The sequence below is a fragment of the Rhinatrema bivittatum genome, chromosome 13, assembly GCF_901001135.1.
Source record: "Rhinatrema bivittatum chromosome 13, aRhiBiv1.1, whole genome shotgun sequence".
In the NCBI taxonomy this organism is placed as follows: domain Eukaryota; kingdom Metazoa; phylum Chordata; class Amphibia; order Gymnophiona; family Rhinatrematidae; genus Rhinatrema; species Rhinatrema bivittatum.
The window spans coordinates 5,869,106-5,895,596 of NC_042627.1; the positions used below are offsets into that span (position 1 = coordinate 5,869,106).

General features: G+C 43.1%; 1 protein-coding gene across 5 annotated transcripts in view; it reads left to right on the forward strand.

Annotated features, from left to right (window-relative positions):
- The window catches only part of KDM2A (lysine demethylase 2A), a 98,830-nt gene that overhangs the window by 18,274 nt on the left and 54,065 nt on the right, over positions 1–26,491 (forward strand). For 4 of the 5 annotated variants that reach the window (XM_029574940.1, XM_029574942.1, XM_029574941.1 and 1 more), the window contains one exon: positions 10,258–10,396. In XM_029574940.1, the coding sequence (XP_029430800.1) occupies positions 10,258–10,396 (139 nt within the window). Of the gene's footprint in view, positions 1–10,257; positions 10,397–26,491 lie in introns of those variants that run through there. The other variant, XM_029574944.1, reaches the window with a different exon arrangement.

Genomic DNA, 26,491 nt, shown 5'->3' on the forward strand with positions numbered 1-26,491 from the left:
GGTGCTCAGGGGGTGATATTCATTTTATTTCGTTATGCCCAAGAGGAGGATCCTTTCGTCCCTTCCTGGATTTCAAAGGTGTCAACTGTCTGCGGGTGATGCATTTTTGCATGGAGACCTTGTGCTTGGTGATAATGGCCGTGCAGGCAGGGGAAGTTTTTTGACCTCTTTGGACCTGTCTGAGCATATCTTCACATTCCCATTTGACTAGAATTTCAATGCTTTGTGGTTCGCAGTTCTGGGTCGCTATTATCAGTTTCGGGCCCTGCTTTTTGGTCTGGCCACCACTCCCAGGACCTCTTCTAAGTTAATGGTGGTAGTTGCAGCAGAATTGAGAGAGGATGGGATCCCAGTACACCTGTATTTGGATGACTGGCTGATTTCGAGCCAAATCGCCAGAAGAGAGCCACCTGGTGTCCTGCAAGGTGATCTCCCTGTTGCAGGAGCTTGGCTGGGTAGGGAACCTGGCCAAAAGCAGTCTTCAGGGTAACAAAAAGAGGATAGATCCAAAAGTCCTTAAAATTCTTTATTGTAAAGACAAGTTGCCTAATAATTGCCTGACTCTGGCCGAGTTTCGCCCGCTTACAGGGGGATGCTTCAGGGGCTACAAAACGTAAACAATCCATTGAGATGACATTTAAAAACATCATTGCGGACATCAATCCAATTTATCTGTTTTATGTCTTATTATTTAATTATAATTTATGTAGGAGTTTGTATCTTTTGTATCTCTTAATATTTTATGTCTTCAGCCTGTTCAGTCGTTGAAATACCTTGGGGTTCGGTTTGACACGAAGCAGGGCAAGGTTTTCCTGCCAGAAGCTCATATTCAGAAGCTGATGACACAGCTACATCTATTGATGAACACACTGCGCCCGACCATATGGTCCTTTCTGCAGGTACTTGGTTTAATGATGGCATATATGCCTCCTCGTCAGCGCTCCCTGTTGTCTTGGTGGAACCCGCAGTCTCTGGACTAGATTTGGCTCCACCTGCCGATGGAGATCTCCTCCCTACTGCAGTAGTGGCTGCAGCCAGATCATTTAAGGAATGTAATTTCCCTAGCACCACCAGACTGGCTAATATTGACGACAGATGTGATTCTCCATGGTTAGGGAGCTCACTGTCAGGAGCTATTGGCTCAAGGGCATTGGGATGCAGAAGTCTCTCTGGAACATGAATCATTTGGAAGCCAGAGCAGTCTGGCTTTCATGTTTGCAGTTTGGCAACAGGCTGCAGGATCGAGCAGTCCGGGTGATGTCTGACAATACAATGACTGTGGCTTACATCAATTGGCGGGGGAAGTCGAGCCATAGAGTGTCACAGGACTTAGGGAGTGGGTAGAAGTGGATCTTCAGATGATCTCAACCTCGCACATAGTAGAAAAAGACAACGTAAGAGCAGACTTCTCAGTAGGGCGAGGCTGGACCCAGAAGAATGGGTATTGTTGGACAAGGCATTTCAGCTGATTCTGGAATGCTGTGGTCTCCCGTACTTAAACCTGTTGACGCCTTCTCAAAATACGAAGTTCTACGATTCTTCAGTCGCAGGAGAGATCCATTCTGGGCATCGATACCCTAGTGCAGAAGTGGCCAGAAGACAAGTAGCTATATACCTTTCCCATGTTGGGCAGATTGATTAAAAAAAAAATCGAACGTCACAGAGGGATGGTGCTCTTGGTTGCTCTGAATTGGCCTAGGATCCCATGGTATGTGGATCTGCTGCAGCTCCTGCTGGACTTGCCACTTTGACTTCGGGTGCACAGGAACCTGTTGCGACAGGGACTTGTTCTTCATGAAGATCCGACTCAATTTTTGTCTTCCAGTATGGCCCTTGAAAGGGCTCGCATTCTGAAATTTGGATACTCAGCGGCAGTGTTTTCTACCTTGCTAAGAACTATTTAGTTTTATATACTGTCATTCGGAAACATCAAAATAACGCCATCATAACGGTTTACAAAATAAGGTTATAGGGATAATGGGGGTTATCCACTTCTTGGCCTATGTGTGGGGTTGGCGAGTGTTTGAGGCCTGGTGTGAAGATCGAAATGCTCTTCCTGGTTCAGCCAAAAAAACTGTATTTTGGAATTTTTTGCAGGATGGCTTGAATAAAGGCTTGGCCCTCCATTGGTTAAAGATACAAGTAGTGACCTTTGCCTATTTCAGGGGTCAGTGAATGGAGGTTCTCTCATGCATATTCATTTTGGATATCCTGAAAACCCGACTGGGTTGGGGACCTCTGTTCTGGGGAATTTCCTACATGGTTCCGATGGCAACTCATAGGAACTTCAAAGCTGATGGTTTCTTCAGCCATTGGAAGGAAAGGTTCCATTGGAATTGATGCCTTTATGATGTCATGGCTAAAGAATGATCTTTATATTTACTCTTCTTTGACCTTCCCTTCCTCTGTTCCACCTAGGCAGGGCTCTAGGAGAAATAAAGGATCACCGGTTGATAGTCATACTCGTGGCTCCAGACTGGCCAAGAGTATGTGGATCTAGTTAGGTTGGTGCTTCTCTCTCTTCCTGGCATTTGTGGCCTATTTTCTTCAAGCCTGGTTTTTATGAAGGATCTAGCTCCATTCTGACTCATGGCCTGGCCCTTGACAAGGATCATGTGCTCAAGAAGGGGTATTCTCCCCCCCCCCCCCCCCCCCCGGTTATTTCTGCTTGCTGAACGTTTGTAAGAATTTCACATTGTTGGCTTATGTCTGGTTCTAAACACTTCAAATTAAATAATATACAAAATATATAATTTATTTTGCCCTAATCTTATTAAAAAATTTACAATGATAAATCTATTAATACAAAATTTTCATCACAACACTTAAAAACCCATAAACACATAAAAATTATTGGTGTCTGAAGTGGATAATTGGTTAGGGTTTAAAAAGGGTAAACAGATTTAATGTGCAGCCGCAGCATTTTTGGTTGGACTAATGGCGTGCAGGGAAAGGCGGCTGTAATTGCTAACAATGGAAATTCAAAATTCATGAGCTTATAAATGTTTACGTGGTTAAAATAATGTGTGAAGATCTAAGACTGAAAGGGCCCAAGATGGCGGTGTGAACGGTCGCAAGGGAAGTCGCTCTGCTTGTTATGTTTCCTGATTGACGATGCCTCTAAAAAGGAAAGGTGTGGATCTTTCCCCCGAGTCCACCTTACCTTCTGGGCAGAGACTGATAACCCCCTTTGTGATGCCGACGGTGGAAATAAGGGGTGAAAATGTCCCTGCTTTGGTGTCTGGAGAGGGAGCTCCGGCACTGTATGGGGAAACCACTCTGAGTCCCCCTGATTATCGGCCCCCACCGCTACCAGAGCGTTGCTATTGCTTCCACAAGATGCAATGCAGAAGGATGTCATCTCCCCGATGGGAGGGGGAAGCCGAGGTGGAGGAATGGTGCTACAGCCTCGGTTCTCTGGTATGCTGGAAGCAGCAACGCCGAGGGAACCAGAGGAGTTTGGTAGCTCAATGTCACCGGTGGACCTTGGGGAAGAGGAAAGGAAGATCATGGCTGTGCAAGCGATGGGCTCTCCAGCTTTGGCAGCCGTTGGGAAAGGGGGTGAGTTTTTCCAGCTGCCCCCGAAACCGGCCGTGGTGACCCTGGATGCTTTATGGGATCTTCTGGTTAGCCTTGGAGGGTTAGTGAAGGATTGTCAGAGTAAATATGCAAATTTGGCTTCAGAGGTACAAACCCTTCACCTGAATTTGGGAGGTCAGGTTAAGGATTTGAGCAAGAGGATTGAAGTGGTGGAGCAAACGATATTGCAAGCTCAGGCCACTAATTTTAAATTGATAAAGGACTATGGAATTCAGTCTAAAAGACTAGAGTATCTGGAAAATCATGTCTGACATCTAAATCTAAGATTTTTACATTTTCCTTATGTTCTGGGAGAAGATACTCATAGCATTCTAAGAAAATTATTTTTGGAAAATTTAAAATTTGAAGAGATGAAAATTCCATTGGTAAATAAAGTATATTTTATATCAAATGCTAGAAAAAATTCCAGAGTCAATTAGAAGTCCTTAATAACCTGACTCAATTTTTGGAAAGTTCAACAGCAGAGATCATAGATCGTGGAATGTTACTTCTGTTTTTTGTGACAGAAAATGATATTAGTGAAGTAATGAGAAGGTACTTCCAAAACATATCTCTCACTTTCTATGATCAAACTGTTAGAATATTCCCAGATTTTTCCAGGACCACCCAATTAAGGAGAAGGGAGTTTCTTGGTTTGAGATCACAAGTATTAACTTTGAGTTATACGTTTGTGTTACAATATCCCTGTAGATGTATAGTTCAAGGAAAAGAAGAATGTTTTTTGTTTTTACTATGTCGGAACAGCTGAAATCCTTCTTAAATGCCAGGAGCTTGAACATCAATCCTGGGTAACAGATCCCTTAAGATAATAGTTATTGTAATCTACTGTATCCGTTAGGCCTGTTTTTCTGGTGTTTTTGTTTCCATATGTACTCCCCTTAGTATTTCTGGGGGGGGGGTTTTCTCTTCTTTTTAAATTTACCTTGCTTAAAAGTGTTGTAACCGGTATTATTTTCTTGTAGATTGTTTAATGAGTATTTATAGTATGTATAGTATGTTACCTATCTTTTCTTTTCTGATGTATGCTTACTTTATGAAAAATTAATAAAATATGAATAAAAAAATAATGGGTAGTAAAAACGCTGTTAAATCAGATTTATTTTATTTATTTGAAAGCATTTATATACCGTTTTTTTTTTTTAAATAAATTTTTGTCAAAACGGTTTACAAGGATAAAATAAAACATAAAATAATCAAAAATAAATGAATTTTTAAAATATACATAAAATAATCAATGGCTAGTCAGCCATTTAATAGTGGAGGAGTTTTCCATGGATGGAACTGAGAGACTTGAAGAGTCCGGCATAGCTATTTCTTAAAAGTAAGTTTTTGGATATATAATGTAATATTGAAATTTTTGTAGACATCGTTTATAAAGGTTAATATGAAATTAATAGGTGCAATATATTTTTTATAGATTACAGTAAAAACGTTCTTTAATCAGATTAATAGCGGAGGTGCTTTCCGCAGATGGGAACTGAGACTTAAAGTAAGTTTTTAGATATATAATAATATTTAAATAATCTTTGTAGATATTCATTAATGGTATGGTTGTATTTTAAGGCTCATGAATTTAATTTTTTTCGAAGTTATGGTATCCAATGAGAAGTAGATCATTAGCGCTGAAGATTGAATGGTGATACCCATTTTGGAATATAAAATTTAAGTGACTAGTGCTGGTGAGATTTGAAGAAACTGTGTTAAGAACTGACTGAAGGATGAAGATTGACAGCTTTGATATTAATTTGAAGAAATATTAGTAATTTTGTGAGTGGGAAGAATCACACCACGGAACTCTTTAGCTGACAGAGGAAAATTATAGTTGTAAATTGATTGCTTTAGAAAATCCCCTGAAGAAGCCTAATACAGGTGAAACAGAGGATCCTGTTTTGTTGGGTTTAAGTGTGGTGATTTTGTATTAATTTATCATTGTAAATTTTGTAATATTTATTAGGGTAAAATTATATATTTTGTATATCTAGTTTTGAAGTGCTTAGTCTGAAGTGTTTTCTTAGGTTTTTGGTATTGATTATTTTGGGAACAATTAATATATACCTTCTGTTACTGTATTATGTCTGGTTCCGGCAACTCTTTGAGGACTGTTGCAAGGATCAGTCTTACATATATATACTATAAATGGAAAAAATGATTACAATCACGGATTTAGCTTAAAACTTTCCATATAGTTATTTAATTTGACTTGATTTCATTCAAGTCACTTTGTTACTTTGTTCTCCTTATTACAGTGAAGACTGAGTGTGATTTTACTGTTCATGGTTTTGAGGTTAATTATGAATAAAGTATCTTGTCATATTAGTCCACTTGGTTTACAGTTTTATATTCATAGTAACATAGATTACAGATCAATTAGTTGATTTGCATACAAATAGGCAGTGCAGGCCAGTGGCTTGCAGCAGGACAGCCAGAACCCCTCCCCCCCCCCCCCAAGCTGGTTTCTCCATACAAAGCACTTTGTCACCTGACCTAAATGGCAGTGCTTCCTACCAAAACTATACTTCTGGGGCAGCAAACGCAAGTGTCATTAGGCTTACCTGCAGGCTGGGCGAGATTCGGCACAGTAGCTAATCCTTCTAAAAACCCAGCCCAAAGTGACAAATGCAAGTGGGCTGTCCTCCCCAAGCCAAGCCCCTCCATAGCGGGGACTCAAGCCAAAAAGAACCCCCAGAGGCAGACAACGTTGGCAGTGTCAGGCCCTCTCAAGGGCCCGCCAAGATGTTCAACAGTGGCTGAACCCGCTGTGAATTAACTCCAGGCAAATGATCACAAATCTGCACAAGGCCCCTGCAAGTGCCCTTTGGGATCCCCCACTGCTGGTCAAATATTATCAGGCCCTTCTTAGAAGGTTGCCTGATTGTAGGAGTTCCTCTCCTTGCTACGCAAGTCTCAGCATTCACCCAGTCTTGCAGCAGTCCCTGAAGGAAAATGTTGCTGGCTCCCCACATTCCCAAGGATATTTTCCAGCTGCCATCTGTAGGAGCTTGACCATATGGGGCTTTGCTCCTTAACTCAATTTTTGCTTCTCCAGCACTCCAGGCAGACAAGCATACATGTTCCCATAATCCCATCACCCTCGTCTTCATCTCACCCCAACCCATGTAACAGTCCATCCAATAAAACCAGTGAGTGCTGCCTGAACATCCAGCTGCCTAGGTCTGCTGGTTGGTTTCTGAGTTGTAGCCTGTTGGTACCAACCTGACTACCTTAGGTTTTGCAATATTGTGCATTTGTGCTTTTTTTTTTTTTTTTTTAATCCACATCGTTTTCTTCTCAATCTTTTAAAACAAGTTATTGATGATTTATCTTTTATTAAACTAATTTAATATATTTGTAATCACTTTTCAAGAGCTATGCAACGGCCATGTTTCGCTTGCCGGCTTCCTCGGGAGGGACTCGGTTATAAAGTTATGTTTTAACAGGATTCACGTGATGACAGTCTGCTATTGTTTATCTTCAAAGTCAAAATGTCGTCAGTAAGACTAGAATACTCACACGACATTGTAAAATTGCATCCAGCGATGCATCATTGAGTTGGCACTTTGCAGGTTTGTTATTGGTTGACTGGGCTACAGCTCTGTGCCAGTGCAAAATTTTGTAATTAGACTGAAGCTGAAAGCTGACATTCTTTTTCCAACAGCCTTCCATGGCATAAAAATTCCTTTCACAAAATAAAAATATTGCATCACAAAGTAATGAGGCTATGTATATAGCAGCATTATACATGAAATTGTAGCCATTTCTTTTTCTAAAAGTGACTATATGTTTGCCATTAGCAGCTTATTCCAGGGGTGGCCAACTGTGGTCAACAGGCTTGGTTTTCAGGATATCTACAATGAGTATGCATGAGATAGATTTGCGTACAAAGGAGACAGTGCAGACTAATCTGTCTCCTTTGTATGCAAATCTATCTCATGCATATTCATTGTGGATATCCTGAAAACAAGGCCTGTTTGTGGCTCTTAAGGACCAGAGTTGGCCACCCCTGGCTTATTCCTTACTACTCTGTGTAGTAGAAAACAAAAATTTAGGTGAAGGTTAAACCTCTACCTTTCTAGTATTATTTTATCTCTATTTGTTTAGTTTAGCTTCATATCTTTCAGTGCCATTGCAAGTCTGCTTTACCTGTTGTATCTAGTAAGGAAAGCAAGGTAATTGCAAAGATGGTGGCTTATTTTTCCCTTGCTACCAGGAGTCCAATGTAATAAAATAAAAGGTGCACTAAATTTTGGTGCACCTCTTTTACTACTGTACTCCTGTTCGCAAAGGCTATGGAGTCATTGACTGGGTTAGTAACTGACTGTGAGTGGGAGGCAATAAAGGGTAAGTGGTAAATAGAGTTTACTCTGAGGAGGGGGTGTTACTAGTGGTCTGCTTCAGGGATCTGTCCTTTTCAGTATTTTCGTGAGCGACATAGTGGAAGCATTTTCTGGAAAGCTTTCTTTTTGCTGCGGATACCAAAATCTGCAATAGGCTAGACAGCCAGAAAAGTGTGGAAAATGTGAGGAGGGATCTATCGAAGCTCGAGGAATGGTCTAGGGCCTGGCAGCTAAAATTTAATGCTAAAAAATGCAGAGTAATTTATTTAAGATACAAAAACTCGAGAGAGGGGTAGTATTTTAGAGGTGAAATTTTAAGCAATGAAAGAGCAGGATCTGGGTGTGATTGTATTTGATGATCTTAAGGTCGGCAAACAGTGGTGGCTAAAGTGATGGCAAAAGCCAGAAAGATACTTGGATGCATAGGGAGAGGAATGGCCAGCAGTGCTGCCAGATTTTAAAACAGGTTTGGAGCACAAAATAAGACACAATGTAGCCCAAGTAACCCGGGGAAAGGGAGGTCCCTAGCCCAAAAGACCACATAAAAGCTAAGGTAAATGGTATTTTCAGTAATTTTATTTTGCTGTATTAAAACATACAAACTTCTAGTGTATTTACGGTATGGCAACAAGTGGATGTACAAAACTGTATCGAGCACAATTTGAGAGATTGAATATTGTAATTAAATTCTTAGTATTCACAAAACTCTATTCCATTCCTATGGTGCTCAGCATCCTATTTCCTAGCGTGTAGCCAGATGGACTCAGGACCAATGGTATAGTGTACTCCTGATAGCAGATGGGAGACGGAGTCAGATTTCAAAGCTGACGTCAGCCCACATATACCTGTGCAGGAAGCTCAGCTCTTCAGGATTTCTCAGTCTCCTAAGCAGATAGGGACACTACACACACTAGAATAGTGTTAGAAATTTTAAATCAAGGAAGAAAGAAGACTAGCCTCGCTCTCCTGCGGTGATACCTAAGGGTCCCTCCCCCAGTCGAGAATTCCTGAGGTGATTTCTGAGATCCCTCAGAGGCAAGCCTTGGTCCGGTAGCTGGCTCCCGGCGTGGACGTAGGCCCCAGGGCGGCTGAGAGGCAGCGGGTGTTGAATCGAGCATGGCGGTGAAGGTAATTCCCTCTCCCTCATCAGCCGGAGACCGCCCGGCACGAGACCGGGAAATGCCAAGACGCATTGTGGGCCAAATGGGCGAATGATCGAGAAGTCCAGGATACTTTTTTATTTATTTTTTTTGTAGAGAGGTCTGGCATGTTTTCTCTGCTTGCTGACACACACAAGGTGCATTAAAGCATGGGCTGCAGATTTGCTTTTATAAACTGTTTTTTTATTGGGTAATCACTATTGCCAAGAAAATTTGGATTGGCTTTTTCTTGAGTTTATACTTTTTCTCTACGAAGTCTGTTACAGTAAAATGAAAATTGTGTTTACAAAATGTTTCCTTTTAAGAAAAATAAGAGCCCAGCCCAGTGACTGAATGGAAGTGCTGCACACTGCTATGAGGAGGAACCTGTGTTTTGGTTTCCAGATCAGATTTTATGTTGCCTGGGCCTGCCAGGAATGCTGCAAAAGTAGTGTTCATGTCTCTTGGTGGAGTCTCCACCTTTGCTGAATGGTGATATCTATTGCCTATGCTCAGAGTTCATGCATGCAGTTTTCCTGAAGGAATTTATGTTCTGTGTGTCTGGATGAGGAACTATCGTTTCAGTGGCTGGTCTAGATGGGGGGTTGTAAAATAGAGAAAAAAATCCCAGTTGGAAATTAAGGCTTATGGTGCCATAGCCCAATAGACATTGCCTCTGGTTGAACTGCAAAAAATTACCAAAACTTTTTTCTATGGCTACATCTACTTTATGGAGTAAGTTACCAGCTGACATCAGTCATGAACTAAACCTTTTCCATGAAAAGAATAAAACATGGCTGTTTCCAGATATGCTGAGAACATAATTGTACTGATCCTGAGTGATATGGTCAAGTAATAAATATTTTGAGGGGCAGCCTCTCAGTTTGTTTATTTTATTGAATTATGGACTCTTGATATGGGTCGTTGGGTATAATTGTATCTGCTGTTTGAGTTTGTGTATTTGTACTAATGTATCTTGTGTTCAATGCTATACACAGCTTTGGGTGATGATTTTTAATTAGGAAGGTAGTATAGAACAATTTTATAAACCCACCCCCCAAAAAAAAGATGGTAATTCTCTAAAATTGAATCTGTTACAATTGCAGACTGGGATTAGTTGTTATAAAACATTACAAGTGGTTCATAGAAATATAATTTCCTGTACTCCATTTTACCACCTCCAGCGTGGCATTATGCGGCGGCGATATGAAGATGATGGTATCTCAGATGATGAGATTGAGGGCAAGAGGACATTTGACTTGGAAGAGAAACTCTACAGCAGCAAATACAATGCAGACTTCATCACCCTCCTGCAGGGCAAAGGTCAGTTAAATTAATATGCAAAGGCCTTTCTTTGATCTACTTTATGAAGCTCGATACTGGTTTTGTTTACTCTTGCATATACTGTCTGTGTCTTTGGTAGGCTAGTGCAGTGTTTCCCAACCAGTGTGCCTTTAGACCTGATTAGGTGGCCACATTAAAATCACCCTGCCTGATGGTCAGATCCAGGCCAGCACCTGGGCTCTGCAGTTAGCACCTTGCAGCACTAAGAGATGCTGTTGGTGGCATTTAAACATATAGAGCTCCTTTGTGAGAACACGTGTAATCAAGCATGTCTCTTCCTACCTACAGCACGAGCTCAGAATGTGGTAATTAGTAGGTAATGTCAGGGCATGGATAGCTGTTCTCTGCTTTGTGCAGCTCACTACACTGCACACAGCACCTCCTCATCTTCCCCATCCTGAGCCGCCTCCTTTGAGTCCTTCCACCCTCTGTCCAATCCCTAGGCTGAAAGAGATGAAGAAAGTATGCACTGAGCATTGACTATGGCTTTCCTGAGTGTTGGGGGTAGCAGCAGTGAAGGAGCTCTAGCAACCACATGGTGCAGCCAAGGTAACTAATTTAGTGGATTGGTAGCTGCCTGTACCACACCCTTGTACAGAGGGATCTGGTCCATTGCGATGAGTTCATATGCATTTTTGTTTTCTCTCTTCCTTTGTTATAAAATTTGGAAGACTGGTGGGGTTTTCAGTGCTTCCCTAGGTGGTCTTTTGGTGATACGAGTCCTCTCTATATCCTCACTGCCTACTCCATGCAGGTTTGTGTGCCATACAACAGTTTTGTAAATGTATGTGTGCATTGGGCTTGAATTCTATTTTAGATTCTAGAGTTTTATTGTTCTCGTATTTCTATTTCAATGGTGTAAACTGCTGTGATAGTACGCCTGAACGCTGGTGTACAAAAATCTATAAATAAAAGGTTGGGAAACACTGGCCTAGTGGTTAGAGAAGTGGGCTATGAACCAGGGAAACCAGGGTTCAAATCCTACTGCCTGTCCTTAGGCAATTCATTTTATCCTCAATTGCCTCAGGTCCAAACTTAGATTGTAAACCCTTTGGGGGTAGGTAAATACCCACAGTACTTAAATGTAATCTGCTTTGAAGTGGCAAAAAGCAGAAATCAAAATAAATAAATAAATAGAAGCAATGTGTTGGCTATAGCCAGTGGTTAGGACCGAGGCTTTACAGAGGCAATACTTTGTGCTCCCTCTCGGGGGGGGGGGGGGGGGGGCAGATACAAGCACCATGCTGCTGGCTGTAAGAAGAGTTGCATTGAATGTGCTGTGATAAGAACTTTGCTCTTTCAGCCAAGTGTACTCTGCAGCACCTAGTACCCAGATTAACAGGATCAGGCTTCCAGCAAAATTGTCCTGGTATAGACAAGTAGCCTAGTGGTTAAAGCAGCAGACTGAGAACCAGGGTTCAGATCTCACTGAAAATACTTGTCATCTTGGGCAAGGCCTGTCACCCTCCACTGCCTCAAGTACAAAGTTAAATTGTAAGTCCACTGGAGACAAGGGAATATACTATATCTGAAGGTAACTCACCTTGAGCTACCAATGAAAATGTGTGAGCTAAATATCTTAAACAGGAAAAGGAATCTTTGGGGCAGGGGCCAGAGGCTGAACATGCAGCCTTTTTGTCAAACGTCTCACACCTTTCCTAGCTTAGATTTGTCCCATTTCTTCTGTGAACTTGTAGCCTTCCTTTTCTTGGAAATGTTGAAAGTATAGGTTCCTAGATGCACCAGGACTGACTCAAATTGAGTGACATGGAATCAGTTGCAATTTTCATTTCAGGTCATGGGACTACAACATTCTCTGATAATGAACCACACAGATGGGTATGTGATAGCTTAGATATTTCAGAGCTTTCTAGTAAAGTTTTTCAGACATGTACTGCTGGCCCTGCAGCTTCCTCCATTTTAATTTTTCTGCTGTCTCGGCACGAGCATCTCCAGAGAGATATCTATAGCCAGTCACCATTATTTTCACCTTTCTTAGCTACTAGACAAATGAATTCAGCAGCAGTCTCAAAGGCCATCAATACATTTTCCTTAATCAACCAAGAGAACTTACCCTCACCTATTGACACTTCTCCAGTTTTAGTATCAGAAATTTTCAAGAGGGAACTGGATAGCAGGAGCCTTGATGCTCTCATCACTTCAAGTAAATGGAAGTGCTGGAACTGAACACCATAGTACCAATTGATCCTGTATGGAGACTTGGTAGTAGTGTTGTCTGCGGAGTTGAAGCTATATAGTCTTCTAGGGAGAAGCCTCTCTGGATTGGTGACACTTGGCTCCTGATACTCAGAGCCATCTTATTTGCCTACTGAGGCTGTGGCTACAGAGTTGGTAGCATCCCAGGTTATAACTCAGATCATTGAGACTAAAGAGGCCTAGGGCAAGCAGATGTATCTGAGGTTTCTTTCCAAAAGGATTGTTCTCCTGCCATTCCCTCTCCAGAGGACCATTCCTTCCCAGTTTTTATTCAAAGAATGGTTTAAGTTAGAAGTAGAAGATGAACACAGGGCACCATTTCTTGGCCTTCTCATGTACCTCAGTGCCACGAAGGAGCTGGTGGCAATGCCCATTCTCCAATTTCTGCAAAATATACAAAAGAAATGTGGAAGACTCCCCATTCACAGTTCTTCCTGTGAGTAAGAAGGCTATCATGTCCTGTCAGGTCAAGGATTTGACAGGTCAGGTATCACACCAGCCTGCAGTTGTTGAATCCATCCTGAATAGGTCCAAGAGGTTTGTTTCTTTCTTTTGCACCATTGGGCTGTGTTTTCAGATCTTGGATCTTTTGCGGGAGCTAGTTTTTTCAGGATTCTATACTTAGCTCTGGTATAGTGTCCTGTCAGATCTTTGATCAAATAAATGCAATTTCTTCTTGAACGGACACAATTTTTTTTTCTCTAGAAAAACACGAAAAAATAGTTCACCTGCTGAACATTGGTGAGGAATGTTGGAAGCGTCTATGTGATTCAACCTCTTAATGCTTTCAAAGTTGCATTGAGAACCTTGTCATGGCAATTAATGTCTGCAGACTCTCATGGTTGCAGGCCTCAAGCTTCAGGGAAGATATGTAGGAAAGGCTTGTGAATGTCAAGCAGTGGAGAGAGATTTTTTGGGGACAAGATCAAGGAAGCAGTGGATGTAATTTAATTAAAGATCACTGTTCGTTGCTTCATACCGCTGTGCTGCCACCACCCTCTACTTCAGGGTATACCACAAAGAAGGCACTTTCCACCATCCACTCTACATCAGCAGTAGGGATCAAGGCCTCACCCTCATGATAGCAGATGCTCAAAATCTCACATAGCAATCCAGAGGGAGTATTGAGTGGAGACTGTTTGGCTGGTGGCTGAAGAGGATTGGTAAGTATTGCTTGCTGGGTAATATTAGGACTTAAGTTTGGGGAGAGGGGAAATTGTGGGGAAAATTAACTTCTACTACTAGGAAAGGAAAATAATTTAATTTGTGTGTGTATGTCTGATTAAAAAAAAAAAGAGAGACTTAGGGGTGTTTGCTAATTTTTAGCATGTGTGTGTGTGCCTTGATTTAAAAAAAAAATTATTTTTCAATCAATGCACAGTTAAGCTCTGGAATTCATTGCTGGAGGATGTGGTTAAGGCAGTCAACATAGCTGGATTTAAAAAAGATTTGGATAAGCATATAATCTATTGTCTGGTGTTTTTCCAGATACTTGTGACCTGGATTGGCCACTGTTGGAAACGATACTAGGCTTGATGGGCCTTTGGTTTGACCCAGTATGGCAAGTTCTTATGTTCTTAATGTTTTCTTGGTGGCCTCTCTGTGTCTGCAGCCTATAACAGCACTTTTCATTGCTATTTAAAAAAAAATGGTCCTACCTTCTATTGTGTTCAGCCAGAAGAAGTCAACAGTGGTGATTGGGTTTAAAAATTTGTATCTGTGGCAAGATTGTCTGTCACAGACAGCCATGAGCTGTGTTGCTAATGCCTCGGCTTAAAACACTATCAAAAGAACTGCTATGCCTGTGGACAGATAATCCCGGTGCTCGCAGCTTTCTAGGGTGCTGCATATCGAGGAACTGCAAAAATCTCTGGGGTTACACTAGGTCCTTATCCCGTAATGCATCATTGTCTGCCTCACTAGGAAAAGAGTTGAGCAAGAGCTCCTCAAAAACTCCATCTGCTCAGGGGGGGAGCTGCAGGATCAAATTGGGACCAGTTGACCTGAGTTGAAGACAAAGCAGTATCAATTGCTGAAGCCATTCCAGCCTGTGTTGAAGAAGCAGAAACATTCTAAGCACAGCATATTGGTGCCATCAATGTTCCTGATGTACAGTGCATCAACTTGCCTGACACATCCTACACCAATGCACTTGACACACAAATGCCTTCAAAGTGAGTGCCCTTGATGCACATCACTACCTCTGTTTTTGTCACACTGCATCAGATCCTCTATTAAACGATTGTATAATGCACAGTGCAAAGACATACAGTGTAGTCCAGACACAATATCATCCTGCACCGGATTCCTCAGCATGTCTTCATTGGTCTGTTGAATCACACCAAGGCATCTATGCATTCTACTTCCTTGAAGCTACTGATATCCATCTCCATCTTCACTTTATCAATCTACTCCGCCATACACAGCCCATCCTAGATATGTGGGGAAGGAGTCAGGCTGCTGCAACCCCCTCCAATAACCAGGGCATTCACCTCCAATAGACTGGCCATTCTAATGCAGGAGCCTATTCTGCTATTGGAAGAAGTTATTCTACCACCTGTGCCAGGCCAGAGGACACACCAGTCGGTTGACCAGATCGCAGATCAGGTGAAGATTTTTTTACCTCTCTGATCAAGGAGATAGAAGGAATGTTCCAACCTCTCCTTTCCATCAATGCTACGGCAATGCTGCAGACAAAAGTCCCAATTTCACTTGTAGGGGTGAATTTATCAATAGAACTCTTAATCAGGGGTGGTTCTAGTCTATTGCAGTAGAATACGGTAGGTTGGAAATGATAGACCAAGCTGCTCCTTCTTAGTTAACTGGAAGCACCTCCCAGTTCTCCCTCTTCATCAATGCAGTCCTGGATAAATGAGCCAGTGCCCTTAGGTTCAGATGAAGACTCTACCCAGCATATCCTCCAACTCACTTCTGAATCTTCTGGACCACAATTTGCCCTCAGATCATCTCACCTGTTTTAAATTAATTGAAAAGTTGGGTACAGCACTAGGTGTCCATATCCGCAAAGACAGACCCTGTTCTGAGCTCCTTAGCCACCTTCGAATTCGCGATTCTCCAGTTGAGCCAGCAGCCCTTCCAGTTCACAACTGATGAGAATATGGAAAATTCCCATTTCAGGCACTCCTGACTAAAAAGATATCTCAAATACAGAGTCAGCAATCGCCAGGCTTTAGTAGTATCCAACTGCCTTATCCAAAGTCACAAATGCACTTGAATTATTCTTCAGAAAAAGACCACAAACATCTAGATAACTTTGGCAAGAAATGTTTTCAAGGTGCAATGCTTTCTGCTTGCATATCTATCCACTAATTCTACATGGTATGTATATTCATGACTGGCTAGCAGACTGTATTGTGCATTTCTATACTCTGGCTGACCACAGACTCCGTCAAGGCTCATCAGGTGAGAGCTATAACTATGTCACTGGCTCACCTGAGAGCAGTTTCTATCAAAGACATTTACAAAGCTGCAACGTGGTCATCAGTTCACATCTTCACGTCCTGCTACTGTCTGGGCAATTTCTATAGAAGAGACAGTCACTTTGGGTATCTAGTTTTGCACAATCTGTTCATCCATTATCCACAAGGTGGGGAGAGGACTCCAGCTTGCTTATTCAGTAAGAGCCTGTCACAGAACACGAGCAGTCTAATGCTGACTGGAGAACAGAATACAATCTGAATGCCAGTTTTTTTTCATACAGCAAACAAAATTCAAAACTGTTTACTTTGTAGTACTTCAGCAAAACAACTTTAAGTCATTATGTTTAAGGAGCTGCCTTCTTCTTCTCCCTGGGGCTTGTCTTACTCTCCTCTGAGCCAACACTTTATTCTTCCTTGGAGGAGTCGCTTTGTACCCATAATGCTGTGCATTAAGGTGGACTGGGCCAGGACTGCTGGGACTGGTCTATTAAGGTGTTCTGAGGGGTTTCTGTAGGGCAGTCTCACATACTCTCCCCCTAAGCTCAATGTTACCCAGTTGAGCGACTGTTCCTACTAGGGCTATGATCTGCTGTAAGACCCCACTACGCTTGCTCTTGGGTCCTCTTTCAACCCAGGACAACCTTATTCCCACTCTCAACCCCACCAGTTTTAGGTTACTGTGTTCCCAACCAGGGAATGCCTTGCACTTTACCTGCTGGGGATTATCTTCACTAAGGGTAGCTTTGTCTTCTACCAAGGTACCCCTCTCCCAACCTTCAGGGTTTTTATGAGGCTTCTCTACAGCACCTTAAGCCCTCTTGCTTCTCTGGATGATCTACCCTGGTTAAATCCAGAGTCCCATTCCCCAGAATGTATATTTCACCAGCCTCTACTGGCATCTTGACCTCTCCAGGCTGGATTCCCAGGAACTCAATTTTCTCACCAGTTCTGGTTTCCTTCATCTTTTCTTCTTGCTGATGGGTAGCGAGCCACTTTTCTCCAACTAGGTCTGCTGCCTTCTTCATCTGCTGGACCTCTGGGCTCCAGACCTCTTGTTCTGGCTTTATCCCCTCTGCTTCCTGGATCACCCTGCTGTCAATGAGTGGGATAGTCATACTAGAAGGGTGCTGCTCTCCTGTTCACAACAGTGCGTAGATTCCTGTCCTGGCTTTTGCTCTATCATCTGTTCCAGCAGAACAGTCTATGAACTCTCTGTAATACAGAGAAGCCTATAGGTCCAAGCCTCATGGGTGTTCTTTTCTTTCTTGTTTAACATTGTCTGTGAGGAAGTGAATTTTGCTCAGCCACAGCTGCCCGCTCTCTCCATATTCTGCCGGCACTATGTCCAAATTGGGGACTATCCCCATGGACCCCAGGCCTTCCAGAACTCTCCAGACTGGAGTTGGCCCCTTTGACTTCTCCACCTTGGCCGGGCTAGATTCCCTTTCAGGCTCCTTAGTACTTCTCCCCTCTGGGCAGTCTGTGTTGCCCTCTCCCAGGCTCTTTTTGGTGTTTGGGCACCCTACAGGGTCTTTCTCGGAACCTCCTGTAGCACAGACTTCAGGCTTCCCTGCAGCGCCCCACTTAGGCTTTTCCCTGCTGCATTTCTGCACTTTCAGCTCATCCAGGGTTTCCGGAGCACATTGCCCCAGTTCGCTCACAAGCATAATGTTCCCTCTGGTGACTTGCTTTAGGTCTGCCTTCCATTGGGTCACCTCTGTGGCTATCTCCTGAAGTTCTGCAACCAACTACTGCCACTTAAATCTACCTTTTTTTTTTTTTTTTCCTCTGGGCATCCATGGCCTCTAGGCATGGCTTCGCTGTCCTTACTGAGTTGGCTGGCCTTTCTATCTGCCAGACCTCCAGTCTTAGGCTCTCCCTCCCAGCCAGCTCTTAGGCCTGGAGAACTTCCAGTATGTCGTACTTCATTACTGTGCAACTCTCCAAAGCCCTCTGCCTCCTCTTTCTTCTCCCCATAAACCCTTGCATGCATCTCTCCAGGAATTGGCCAGTTGCCAACATTGGATGTATATGTGTGAGTCGTAGGCCCCCTGAAAAGAAAACCTCTACAAGGTTTTTTTTCCTCCATATGCTTTACACCAGTGTTTCTTTGTGCGCTTCTTAGAGCAAACACTTTCTAAAAAACAAAAAAAAGTCCTTCCTTCTGTGAAGCAGAGTCCCTGCCAGTGCAGACACTTTCTACAAACTCCTCTTTTCAGACACTTCTAGGAGGCTTGGACTTATGCCTGTGCAGTCACTTAATGCAGAAAATCCTCAACCTGATACCATATGTCACAGAGCACAAGCAATCTGTGGCTGGATGGAGGACAGAATACAGTCTGGACTCAAGTTTTCTCTCTCACACAACTTTATTCTTCACATAGCAAACAGAATTCAAACTGCTTACCTTGCAGTACTTCAGCAAAACAACTTTAGTAGGTTAGTTATGTGTAAGGTGCTACCTTCTCCTTGTCCCCAGCCCCTGCCTTGCCCTCTTCTGAGCCTATGCTTTATTCATGTTTAGAGGAGATGCCTTGTACCTACAATGCCTTGCATTAAGATTGAATGGGCCCAGACTGCTGGGACCGGTCCATCAAGGTTTTCTGAGAGTTTCTATAGGGCACTCTGTCACAAAACCCTGCTGCATAACCCTCAGCTTAGGACTCCCTATGTGAATGGAGAAGGCAAATTTGTTTATAAAAAATGAGGTTCTCCATAAACATCAAAATGAATTGGCCATGCTTAGGTACCCACCCACCTCCTTGGAGAGTTGACTGCCTACCTAAAGCTGAGCTCTACAATTGACTGAGGGACTCACGACACAGTACATGTGCGCGAGAACTCCTGCACATACTCAGAGTAAAAGCTCTAATGAATTTCGAGAAATGGGTACTTTTGTTGCTATTGAATGATGTCATGACTAATTCATCTGTTTATGGTAGGCAAACTTGCTTTTTTTTCTCTAGTTCTCAACCCAACTGTTCTAACTAGTAGGATATTCCTGTACTCCTATGTGACTGATTAACCCACTGTTCATGGATAATGCCTGTTACAGAGAAGCAACTTTATTGCCAACAGATATAAGCAAGTTTGCTTACCGTAAACGATGTTTCCGTAGATAGGGCTGAATTAGCCATGCTGTCAGGGATCTGTCAATCAGGCCCGGGAGGCGGAGCTTGTCAAAGCAGAGAACAGAGCTTTGCTCTCTGCGGCTGCACGTGTGTTCCCGCGCAGGAAAGTAACGGAATCTCCTCAGTCTGTGATTAAGCTGTAGTGTAGTCGAAGACTTAGTGACTGCCAGGGAGGAGGGTGGGTCAGCATGGCTAATTCATCCTGCTATCTACGGAAACATCGTTTACGGTAAGCAAACTTGCTTTTTCCTGTCGATAGCAGGGCTGAATTAGCCATGCTGTCATGGGAGTCCCAAGCTCCCGATCACGTCGTTTATGATATATGTGTTTGGACGTGATCTTTGACAGTGTGGCAGTCACCGTGGACAGGAGGATAGAGATTGCAGTATTGCTTGCCCTATCTTACCCGCATCAGTGGCTGTTTGCTGGTCAAGGCAGTAGTGAGATGTGAAGGTATGCAGTGATGACGATGTAGCTGCCTTGCAAATGTCTATGGGTTGCACATTCTTCAGGTGTGCTAAGGATGTTGCTACTGCTCTGATTTGGTGAGCTTTAGGAGTAGACTGTAAACCGGCGTGATGTGTCCCACGAACACCAGTATATTAAAAAAAAAAAAAGCTGTTAAAAATAAATGTAAATTCTGTTTGTCGTAGCAGAATTTGATGCACTGCACTATCCAACTGGAGATGGTGCGTTTAGCCACTGGCAGTCCAGGTGCCTTCGGGTCGTAGGAAACAGAGTTGAGAAACACGGGAGTCCAAGTTCGTCCTTTCTTTGTAGTGTGTTAAAGCTCTTTTGCAATCCAGTGTGTGCAGTAGTTTTTCCCTATCATTTGCATGAGGTGTAGGGAAAAAAGTTGGTAAATTCCATTGTTTGATTGAGATGGAATGGGGTAACTACTTTCGGTAGGAAGGATGGGTGAGTTCGTAGAACTACCTTTTGTGGATGAAATTGCAAGTATGGAGGATAATGGACCAAAGCTTGTAACTCACTAACTCGTCGTGCTGATGTTACTGCAACCAGGAATACCACCTTCCAAGTGAGGTATTTCATGTGTGCTGAGTCCATGGGTTCAAATGGGGAAAGCATGAGCTGTTCCAGAACTATGTTGAGGTTCCATGGAACTGGAGGTTTGGATACCGGAGGACGAATGTGTGTTAAACCCTTTATGAAACGAGTCAGTAATGGGTGATTGGATATAGGAATGTCATTGATTGGTCTATGATAGGCGCCTATGGCGCTGAAGTGAACTCTGATGGATGATGTTGCTAGACCAGCTACATATAGTGTATAAAGATAATCAATGAGCAAGTCCGGGAAACAGTCCAATGGTGGTACACCTTTGGAAGTGCACCAGGCAGAGTAGTGTTTCCATTTATAGCTATAATTTTTTCTGGTTGAGAGTTTCCTTGATTGTAGCAAAATGAATTGTGCTGAAGTGGAAACTCCTTGTTCTGTTAGAAGGAGCCTTTCAGTCTCCAAGCTGTCAAGTGTAGAGATGAGTGTAGCGGGTGTAGAAGTGTCCCTTGATCTTGGCTGAGAAGATCTTGACGATTCGGTGATAGAATTGGATCCTTGATGGATAGTCGAAGCAGGAAATTGTACCATGGCTGCCTCGGCCAGGCCGGGGCTATGAGTATCAGTTGAGCTTTGTCCGCTATACACTTCTGAATTGTTCTTGTTATGAGAGGTATCGGAGGAAAGGCATACAGAAGGCCTGTCGTCCACGGAATGAGGAAGGCATCTTGGGCGATCCTGAATTGGCTCTGTCGTATCGAGCAGAAGTTGGAAACTTGTGCATTGATCTCTGTTGCAAAGAGATCTATGGAAGGTGTCCCCCATTGTAGAAATATGTCCTGGACTACTTCTGTATTGAGTGTCCATTCGTGGGGATGAAAAATGCGGCTTAGTCTGTCCGCTCTTGTGTTTACAACTCCTGGTAGGTAAGTTGCTTGTAGATGTATGCAATTTTTGTGAGCATGTTCGAAGATTGTCAGGGTCTCTTTGCAGAGGGACCATGAACCAGACCCTCCTTGTTTGTTGATGTAAAACATCGCTACCTGGTTGTCTGTGTAGATCATGACCCTGCGTCCCTTCAGGTGGTCTTGGAAGACTCGCAATGCGTTGTGAATCGCTCTGAGTTCCAGTAGATTTATTTGTAGATTTTGTTCTGAGAGTGTCCATAACCCTTGGGTTTCGTAAATCTCGAGGTGAGCACCCCATCCCCTGCGAGACACTTCTGTGGTTAGAACTGCATTGTGAGGAGGGGGGCTGAACAATGCTCCCTTGGACAAGGTGGAGTGTAGGAGCCACCATGCTATATCTTTTTTCATTTCTGCGGTCAGCAATACCTTTTGCGTCAGTGGTTGTGAATGCTGTTTCCATTGTTGTTTTAGACCCCATTGTAGGCGTCTCATGTGTAGCCTGGTGTTGGGAACCATGAAATTCGCCACTGCCATGTGGCCCAGAATTACCAGGACTTGTTTTGCTGACTGCCTCTGAGTATGTTTCAAGGTGTCTAGAAGTTGACGGAAATGTGATATTCTGTCGTCTGGGAGGTATGCTCTGTTGCACGTAGTGTCCAGGCATGCGCCTATGAACTGTAACTGCTGTGTTGGTTGTAGATGTGATTTCTGAAAATTTATCACCAATCCTAGTTCTTGTAAGCAATGTATCACCCGATTGAGGTGATCGTGTAAGATGTTCGGAGTTGAGGCGATTATGAGCCAATCGTCCAGATATGGAAAGATGGTTATATCTTGTTTCCTGAGATGAGCCACCACCACTATCATGCATTTGGTGAATACTCTGGGTGCAGCCAAAAGGCCAAAGGGAAGAACTTTGTACTGGTAGTGTTGTTTGTAGCGAAAGCATAGGTAACGCCACGAGGATGGATGGATTGGAATGTGCGTGTAAGCATCTTTCAGATCGATGGAGCACATCCAATTGTTGCTTTGAATGAGAGGAAGAATTGACTTCAACGATACCATTTTGAATTTCTCCTTGATGAGAAATTTGTTCAACTCCCTTAGGTCTAGTATTGGGCGAAGGCCCCCAGACTTATTTGGTATGAGGAAGTACGGGGAATAAAATGCTGCTAAATTGGGATGTGGGTGGATTTGTCGAATTGCTGCTTGTTTGCGAAGTGAAGCAATTTCCTCCCCCAGTTGTGGATGGGAATTGTGAATCTTGAGTGTGGAAAGATGAGGCAATATGGGTTTTGTGAGAAATTGGAGTTGGTAACCGTAACGTACTATCTCCAAAACCCATTGATCTGATGTTATTCTTTCCCAGGCTTCTAGGCAAGAACGAATTCTGCCAGGAGGAGCTTGATGTTGTGGTGGCGGCTGAGTAACTAAAAAGATGAAGTCGCTTTTGTTGTAGTAGCTGGGGGTTGTGCCTGCTGCCTCTGGGTACGTGGTTTACCCCTTCGTTGATTTGATGTATTGTTTTGTAGAGCAGGACGCTGGTAGGAAGGGTATGGCTGGGTACGAAAAGATTGATAAGATCTATAGGGTCTTCTGGCATAAGGCTGTCTACGAGTAGATGCCATATAACGACGTGCAGTCGAATAAATAGGATTTGATGTTAGAGATTGTACTGCTAGAGCTTCCTCTCTTAATTTACTTACTGCGTCCTGGAACTTTTCTCCGAACAGGTTATCTCCTGTGCATGGGAGGTTTGTTAGTTTCTCATGCAAGTCATCCCGTATGGAACTTGAACGTAACCATGCTAGTCTGCGGGCTGCAATAGCTTCTGCAGATGCCCTGGAGGATGTTTCATGTGCCTCATAGATTGACCTCAAGAGGTGTCGAACATTCTTCCAAGTCATGAAGAGGCTGAGGTATCTGTTCAGCTACTGAGGAATGTATACCTTTCATAGCTTGCATACACTCATATAGATATTGTACCATGTAGAACTGATGTTGCATAATTCTTGCGGTTAACATCGAGTTATGGTATATTTTCCTGCCAAATTCATCCAAATATTTGTTGTCTTTTCCCGGTGGGAAAGTAGTGTGCAACTTTGTTTTCCTGAACCTTTGCATCGCGGACTCTACTACAATTGATGCGTGAGGTAATTGTGGTAGAGTGTAAAGTGATGCTTTCTTCATACGAAACTTCATGTCTGTTTTCCTGGAAACAGCTGCAGTTGTATAAGGCGCTTCCCAGGATTTTTGTAATACGGAATGCAGGATCTCTTGTGGTGGAAGAGATGTTGGTTCCACTTGAGTATCAAATATCTTTAGAAGTCCAAGGGTTTCCGCTCTAGGGTCTGTTTCTTTTTGGACATCTAGGTGTAGAATGGTACTCATTTTTTGTATGAATTTTGGGTACGTAAGGTCTTCAGGAGGGGAATACGGCTCCTGTAGTTGGTCCTGCGTGTCTGACAGACATCCCACCGATGATGATGGGGATGTTTGTAATGAAGGAGAATCAAAAGATGTATCCTGTATGTGAGTAGGCGAGGCTGGTTGGTTTATCCTGGGAGATGTCGGTGGTTCTGCTGACTGCTCTTCATTAGACTGTGCTTTAAGTTTTGTAGCATTGTCCTCAGAAGTATTAGTTATTTTAAAAGATGCTTGAAGCGTCTCGTAAAATCCTGCTAGAGACTGCGACAATTGAAAAAATGCTTCTCTTGTATGAGAGGGCATTACCATACGATTGTCTTGTTGTTGTGAGATAGTTATTGGAGGTGAAGTTGCAGGAACTTCCCTATCTCTCCGTGTCTTGTTGACTGGAGTATTTCTTAAGTCTTCAGATTCTGAAGAAGTGTTAGAGGAAAGAATTTGTACCAGTTCTCTTAATGAGCCGGTAGTAGATGGAACTTTATGAGATGATTTAGAAGTCGAAGGACTCACCTCCCATGTAGCACTCCTCTTTTTTAATCTTTTAGAATGGGAGTGATGTGAGTACTTATGATAGTCCTCAGATGACGACTCAGTATCTGTGACTTCAGCCTCCGAAGAAGAGCTGTGTGAAGGGTATCTTTTTCGCTTCAACACTCTCTTTAATTTTTGAGGCGAGTAATTTTGGTTTCTACGCGCAGATGTTGAGCTATGCGCTGATTTAGATTTATGCGTGGATATGTGTTTAAGCGCAGATGTAGAGGTATGCGCGTATGCGCGACTGTAGACTTATGCGCACTTGAATATTTGTGCGCGGAAGCAGAACTGTGCACATTTGTAGTTTTATGCGCATATTTCTTTGATCCCGAGCGTACAAGGTTTACCGGCGCCGTGCGCTTAAGTTTTCTTACAGTCGGCGCCATGCGCACAGGTGTTTCCGGCGCCGTGCGCATATCTTGTCGGCGCGGTGGTCTCTTCTGCGCCGGAAGTGCTGGGTTATGTGCAGACTCTGTCTTCGGCGCCGGTATATGCGCATCTGGCGCCATAGGCGCAGAAGTCGTCTGCGCCAAGGTTTCCTTCTCTGATGAGGTATGTTGCGGCTCTTTAGGCACTGAGGATTTCTGAGAATCCATTGGCCTTCGTCTTTTTGGCTTTCCATTACCTCCTAGAATGGAGGATTTAGGATCCGACGAGAGAGTTTTCTTTTTTGTTGGAGCCGAAGAAGTTAACGGGCCCGGCGATGAGTGAGCCTCCGACGGATCCCGTGAGGCAAAAGGTTCTTGAAGCCTATAGGCCCTTTGTTTTAATGCTCTAGGTGACATTTTAGAGCAATACTCACAATTCTCTGGACTGTGGTGTGTCCCGAGACATAGCATCGGTCGTGTCCGTCGGTGACCGACATTCTTTTCCCACAAGGGCAGGGTTTAAACCCCGGTTTTGACATTTTATCTGGTTTTTGTTTTTTTTTTTGTTTTTTTTTAACTGAGGAGAGATCAGCTCCGTGTGCGATCCCGCTCGCGGAAAAAACAGACTGAGGAGATTCCGTTACTTTCCTGCGCGGGAACACACGCGCAGCTGCAGAGAGCAAAGCTCTGTTCTCTGCTTTGACAAGCTCTGCCTCCCGGGCCTGATTGACAGATCCCATGACAGCACGGCTAATTCAGCCCTGCTATCGACGGGAAAATATCTGTATGTATGTACATCTGTATAGATATGCACATACAGAGACAGGATTTTTAATCCACAAAATCTTTCTCGCCCATTGGCAATTGTGTTCTTTCATTCTTTTGTTTGAAGGCTACCTTTAGTTAGTCTCCCATCTGTATGGTTCATGGACTACTTCTCATGAGAGGAAGTGAAATTACTTAACTGTAGTAAGTATTCTGAGCACAACAGAAGAATTTAATACTGAGCCCCCATCCATTTCCATGTAGGAAGTTGATCTTTGCCTTTTTGCGTTTTATCTTAAATTATGAACTGAGTCGGTGGCAGGACCAACAGCAGGTAGGAAATGTCTACACATGCCTGAAAAAGTTTTGGAGAGCACTCTGGTATGTCCATGTCCATGTGAAACTGATCACTTGATCCATCTATGTGGCTTATTCTGCTGTCATTAGAAAGCACTTATTATAGATAAGTAATTTGTTTTCCAAAGCTAGAGATAATGAAGGTATTATAAAGAAATGAAAGGTGATGGGTGAACACAGCAATGTAAATAAAGGGGAGCTTTGCAGCTAGGGTGGGAGAGAAATGGGGAGGAATTATCAAGGAGAGATTTGACAGAGAACTGGAAAAGTGGAGGGTTTCAAAAGATGTGTAGACAGGTAGACACTAAGAATAAAAGAGAAGGAAAATGGAAAATTTTGTTTTCAATACTTATAAATGCAATTCCTAAATTATCACTGGGATATTGTCTTGCTTGAAAATCCTACTTCCAACTGTCAGAGGAATGATGGGTACTTAGGTGGTGTGAATCTCTCCAAAAACAAAATTTTAATCAAGTGGTCACACTCACAAGAGGGCTGATGTAATAAAACCTGTGGCAAAATTGGAGACGTTTAGCTCTGATTTTTTTTCATACTGCACGTGTAGAAAAACATGCGGTCCCCCATTTGATGCTATAAATGTTATGCAAGCGTGGTGCTAAAAATCCACTGTAATCCCTAAAAGCATGGCAAAACCAGCATTAAAATTGAGATGCGAAAAACTAAATTGAAAACCAGCATTAGTTTGGAAAATATTGGTGTTTCCTGTTGATTGATAGAAGTGACCTGGCAGGCCTGTGGTATGATTCATGGTGTGTAGATGTCCATCTGGGATGGAATTCTCTGGATGTCACAGACTGGGCCACTGGTGTGGGAAACTCTGGCCCAAGGATGACACGCATGCGATAAAATGGAGTCCACCAAAGGGAAGAAGCAGACAAGTTAGTTTTTA